The 5,689-nt window shown below is 40.6% G+C and overlaps 1 protein-coding gene across 2 annotated transcripts; it reads right to left on the bottom strand.

Annotated features, from left to right (window-relative positions):
- Positions 1 to 191: 191 nt before the first annotated feature.
- On the bottom strand, positions 192 to 5,230 carry LOC125852890 (peptidyl-prolyl cis-trans isomerase CYP95). Of its 2 annotated transcripts, XR_007445082.1 has the most exons (9): positions 5,021 to 5,230; positions 4,780 to 4,907; positions 4,328 to 4,640; positions 4,039 to 4,145; positions 2,536 to 2,743; positions 1,546 to 2,445; positions 1,401 to 1,466; positions 574 to 1,322; positions 192 to 491 (listed from the first exon to the last, which is right to left on the bottom strand). XR_007445082.1 is itself a non-coding variant. In XM_049532568.1 (8 exons), the coding sequence occupies exons 1-8, from the start codon at positions 5,092 to 5,094 to the stop codon at positions 1,022 to 1,024; spliced, it is 2,097 nt and encodes a 698-aa protein (XP_049388525.1). In that variant the 5' UTR covers positions 5,095 to 5,230; the 3' UTR covers positions 192 to 1,021. The 2 variants fall into 2 exon arrangements, 1 of the variants encoding a protein (XP_049388525.1); XM_049532568.1 differs by having other exon boundaries at positions 192 to 1,322.
- Positions 5,231 to 5,689: the final 459 nt, after the last annotated feature.

Below are 5,689 nucleotides of genomic sequence, written 5' to 3'. Positions count from 1 at the left end.
TTTTTGCTGCTTGAACCAAATTTGACCTTTTGCTGGCCTTTTTGTTTTGAACTTTCTTACTTTCACAAATAAATCTTAGTAATAACTACAAGACATTCAAAATTATTCATTTAATCATTCCTTCTATTATTTTTAGAACAAAACAAAAGTCAAACCAAATACCATCAATTTTTAAAAATGTAAAACTAAACAAAAAAATATAAAAAATGATTTGATTTGATTTTTCATACGGATACATTTTACCCAAACCGGGAACATCCCTACCCAGCAAGCACCTTAGGGGAAACGATATTACATCTCTATTATTTTGTGCCTCTCTTCCTTCCCACCATCCCAACAGGAAACCCAAAACTAACTTCCACTACCCAAAGTAGAAAGCAAAAGTCGCTTTGCCATCAGCTTAACAATACAGATTATCATACCAGAATGGCAAAGCAGTGGCATCATAACTAATTTTTCCCTGCTGCCAAATGCAAGTTGTAGCCAGCAACCTGAAATGGCTCTCAATTGAATTTTGAAGATGATCATTCCCACAGATTAAACAGGAAACACAGGAACTATTTCAAAATATACCTAGAAGAAAAGAGACAAGGATGCAGAATATCAATGGGCACAAATAAGAACTCTGCCGCTGCAAATTCAAGCCATGGAAGTTATCAAGGTCGACCAAAACCAACAAATGACTAGTCCAAAATAGGCCTTCACTGACGTGAAGAACCCAAATTCCTCCATGGAAGAAATCCAAAATAACATTGCGTGATGATGCTCATCCAATATTTCGTAAGCAAACAGTCTGAACATTACTCCCTATGCCAATTCTAATAGCCGAGCATGACAAATTATTCAAAAGCATCATAAATCACACGCACACACCAAGCACACAAGTATTAAGTATCCAAAACGTTGTCCACACTCCACTACATAGGAAAAGACTATCCATTTGGCCAAGCCATAGTCGCAGAATGGTGAAAACTCAAATACGTATGTCCAGTGCACTCTACTCAGCAACTACATGTACTCCCTATCCCGATTCAGGAGATCCATCTCCATAGGAAACAAGACCTGCCTTCCCAGGGGGACTCGCCGAGGATGATACTGACTTGCCTCTGCTGACTTGCTTTGGTGATTGTGAGCCCCGAGATGATTTCGACTCTGATCGGCTTCTGCTCCGAGAAGGTGATTTACGGCGTTCAGCTGATGGCGACCTGCGATATCTGTCCACAGGAGAGCGACTTTGTACGGGGCTTCGACTATAACGGCGAGCACGGTAACGCACTGGACTACGTGAGACACTGCGGCTTCGACTTCTTCTGCCTCTGTATCTGCATTTTGGCAGTGACAGATTAGCTCCCTGCCAAAGATAAATCTAACAAAAGTAGCATGTAGCAGAGATACCAGACCTGGGTGGTGTTCTTCCTCTAGGTGGACTCCTATAACGCCTAGGTGATCTCCTGTATCTCGAATATCTTGCAAAAGAAGAAAATTAATGAAAGAAGATTTCTATTTTTATTTCCTGTACAAATTAGAAAGGTTTGTGATGTTCACCTGTCACGCTCACCATAACGGTATGGCCTAGCAGGGGACCGATCAGGAGACCGACTCCTGTATCTACGAACATAGGAGTAACGCTCACTAAAGCCCCTTCCCCTCCTAATGCGCTTGGGAGATCCATCCACTGAAGCACTTCTTGAAGAGCTCCTCGCACGATCATACACTGGAGATCTTGCCCTACGACCTGCACTACCAGGACTTCTTGAATAGCTGCGTCGATTGTTCCTGCTAGGAGCCCTACCTGGACTTCGGCTTGGGCTTCGCCTAGAAGGAACCCTACCTGAACTTCGGCTTACACTCCGTCGAGAAGACTTGACAGGGCTTCTGCTAGGGCTCCTTCCAGAAGGCCTAAGCCTTGAAGGAACCCTACCCGAACTTCTGCTTGCACTCCTCCGCGAAGACCTAACAGGACTTCTGCTTGGGCTCCTTCGAGAAGGCCTAACAGGGCTTCCACTTGGACTCCTTCTATCAGATCTAACTGGTGTTCGGCTTTTTGATTTCACTGATTTCCTTGATGAGGTTCTGGGTGGACTTGGGGTAAGTTGCCTTTTAGGAGATGCTGAGGGACTTCTGCTGCTCCTTCGGCGTGAATGAGCTCTTGCTGGAGGACTCACGCTGACACTTCCTCCCCTCTTGCCTCCCACTGGGCTTGTACTAATGCTTCTTGCGGGACTACCACTGCGACTCTTAACAATGCTGCTGCTCCTCCTCTGTGAGACGCGATGCGGACTTCCACTGCGACTTGGACTTCTGCTTACACTACGTCTGGATCTCACACTTGGGCTTCTGCTCACACTACGCTTTGGGCTAACACTTCGACTTCTGCTTAAACTCCTCCGAGGACTAATGCTCATACTCCTACTCATTGTCCTTTTGGGACTTATGCTTCTGCTCCTGCTCAATGACTTCTAATAAAATTCTGATTCTGAAAGAAACCATAAGCAAAAAGAATAACCGAGTAGCAATGAGAAATGAAAAGTAAACCTAGATTTGCCAGGGTGATCATCCACCACATCAGGCTGCCTATCAACAGGTTTATCAGATCTAATTTCCATTTTGGTATTATTGCTTTGACGCTCTCCGTTCTCCTTGGGAAATTCTACCTCCTCTCCTTCAAAAATGTCAGTTGCCTCTTTCTTGTGATGAAGAGAAACTGCTTCTCCCTCCTCAAGCGAAGGAGAATGATTTCCTTCTGCAAAATGTCCGTAAACCAGTTAACCACGAGCAAGTTACATCATAGAGATTTTCAAAGAGTCAAGAAGGTTGCAATATGACCAGTATAGATTAAATGTTATATCCATACTGTAAATGCAAAAACTTCAGCGAATCACAGATTTTCAAAACATAATCCCATCAACTAGAAAGTGTGTACAAGAAAACCTTTTAGATGGGGAGATGAAGAATCAGATGTAGTACCATCATAGAAAGAACTTTATGAAACCAGAAACAATATTATATTACTTCAAAAATCTTAGTAAAATTTAGAGAAAAAAGGTTCAATACTTGACAGCAACAAGTGAAGAATAAGAAAGTACACCTAGAAACAGAAAGAGAAATAAATGGATAGCTCAAGAATTTATCTACTTTTCATGAAAAATCACAAAGTGGTGAAATAGAATTTGCTGGTGAGTTGCGGGATTATTGGTGTATAAAGAAGCTTGAACAACAGTGTCAATCACTCAAAAGATCAACTGCAGTCTGCTCCCCCTCCAGAATTAGAGCCCGTTTGGATTGACTTAAAAAAAGTAGCTTGTAAGTCAAAAAATAAGAAGTCGAACTTAAATGACTTTTAAGTTTAAAAATAAAAAGTAGGGGAGACTTACTTTTAGTTTTTAACTTTTTTAAGTCATTTTAAACTTATTTTAAGTTATTTTTAACCTTGCCAAACACTTCCAAAAACTAAAAATGACTTAAAAGTGGGTTTGACCAATCCAAACAGGCTCTTAGAATTGTTCAGTAATGATAGGCTGAGAACCTTGCCTGATGTGAAAGAAACTCAAAGAATCCAGCTGCACATGCCAAACAAAGAACGTTGACTTGGAAAAGATTCAAATAAAACTTATGAAAATACAGTAATTCTGGGGGAATCATGTGGTTAGGCTTATTATTTGATGTAACCTTAGACCTGCTTGCTTGTGAGCATTTTTTAATCCTACAGATAAACCTTAAGAATCAAGTCGGAAAAATATTGGTCTTATTGTATACCTACACAAAAAGTTCTACAGTAATTAACAACATTCTCACCACTATGCATGGCCTATTGCTGCAATTATACTGGACGGAACCATCATTTGAAAATGCAAGAGATACAAAAGCATGCCAACTTTTACAACTCCCAAATTAATAGAGTTTTAATGCATCCAAAAAAGAGAAATCTGATGCATATATACAGACTTGGAATCGACTCCTGAATCCAGAAACGATCAAAGGAGCATGTTTACGTAACTGAGGGCTAGAGACCAACAAATACAAGATTCTTTGAAATACCTGTTTTCTTTTCCATACTTTTGTGCTTTCCTTCGGAAGACCGTCTTACACCATCTTCCTCTAAACCATCACGTCCACTCTCACTTTCTGAAGGACTGTCTGATGCCCTGGTAAAGAATATTGGAATGAAAAGAACTTCAGTCTCTTAAATTCCCACATGGAATGAAATTATTATAGTCAGAGATAAAAGAAAATATTCCAATTGTTACCCCCATTATTGAACATATGGCATCTCAAACTGCGCAACTTAACAACATATGGAACAAAAGATAGAATACTGAAGAACAACCTTTTTGATTTGCGCTTAGATTTCTTGTCACGCCTTTTGCGCTTTTTCTCACGTCGCTTCTCCTTTCTTTTGGAACGTCTATGCCTGTCTCTTTTAGATCTCTTCCTCTTCCTCCTTCTATCATCACTTGATGAGCTAATTTCAGAACCAGAAGATACATCCGAGTCAGAATCACTTTCAGACTCAGAAGACTCGGTATCACTATCTGTAGAGCTCTCTGATTCTGATGTATAATATCTCCTCCTCTTTTTCCTTCTCTCTTTGGAGGATTTTTTGTTCTTCCCATTTTTCAATTTATTTAGCTTTCTCTTATCTGCACGAAGGAGAAGTAAAATTAAATAAAGCCTCATAACTTGCAGAATTTTCAATTAACAAAAACTACATGGAGAAACAACAGTAAAGGAGTATTCCAAAGCAAGCTTCCAAGAGCAATGGAACTTCAGAAGTCTCACCATCAGGTAACTCGCCACAATTGATTATCTTCACAGTCACATCAGGTTTTCCCTCTTCATTTCCCACACTCTCAATCTTCTTAAGAACTTCAAGGCCATCAATAAGTTTCCCAAAGACTACACATTTCCTGTCAAGAAAAATATTATGCAGCAATCTGTAAAAGCAAGCTTCCAGCAGAGTAGGAAATTACAATCAGCATCTACAAGAGGCACTAAACTTTCTTGAGAAATTATAACAAACCTGTCAAGATGATGGTCAGCCTGAAAGGTGATGGAAAATATAGAACCGCGTGCATCACGATCAGCAATAGCCATAGATAGTAGACCTTGGGAATCATGTTTTATCTTCGGCGACTCATCTGAAATATTCAATTAATTTCACTTGTTACAGAGCCTGTCTTTTTTCTTTCAAACAATTGATTTAACAGAGAAGGGCCAAAAATGCATGGACTATCGCAAAAGGTCAATGCACCCTTTCATCAACCTACTTTGCTAAGAATACCTCTCTAGTTATATTTTTGGCTCACTTGTGCCCTTTGACTAATGGTCAAAGCTGAATTTTATTTTTTTTTATGACAAGGGAAACCCGCAGCCGCTACCCTTTGGGTGCGCACAGGGTAAAACCCCCGCTCCTATGCAATAGCTCGCAAACCACATAGGAGAGGTAACCCGCACTAGACAAGCCTGGTGCGACGAGCTCGACCCAGAAGGCAAACCCCTTGCTTTCGCTGGCAAGGGGTTTCGAACTTGAGACCTCCAACATGGAAGTCCCAAGCTCAAACCACTAGGCCACCCCGAAGGGTCAAAGCTGAATTTTAAGAAAGTTCATTAAAATAAATCCACTCACCCAGTTTTCCGATTTACCTGACCCGAGCACTTACCAGATTTTGTTTTTTTTCATTTATACTCT

The sequence above is a fragment of the Solanum stenotomum genome, unplaced genomic scaffold, assembly GCF_019186545.1.
Source record: "Solanum stenotomum isolate F172 unplaced genomic scaffold, ASM1918654v1 scaffold6600, whole genome shotgun sequence".
NCBI classification, from domain to species: Eukaryota; Viridiplantae; Streptophyta; class Magnoliopsida; order Solanales; family Solanaceae; genus Solanum; species Solanum stenotomum.
This window is presented reverse-complemented; position numbering and strand designations above follow the sequence as displayed.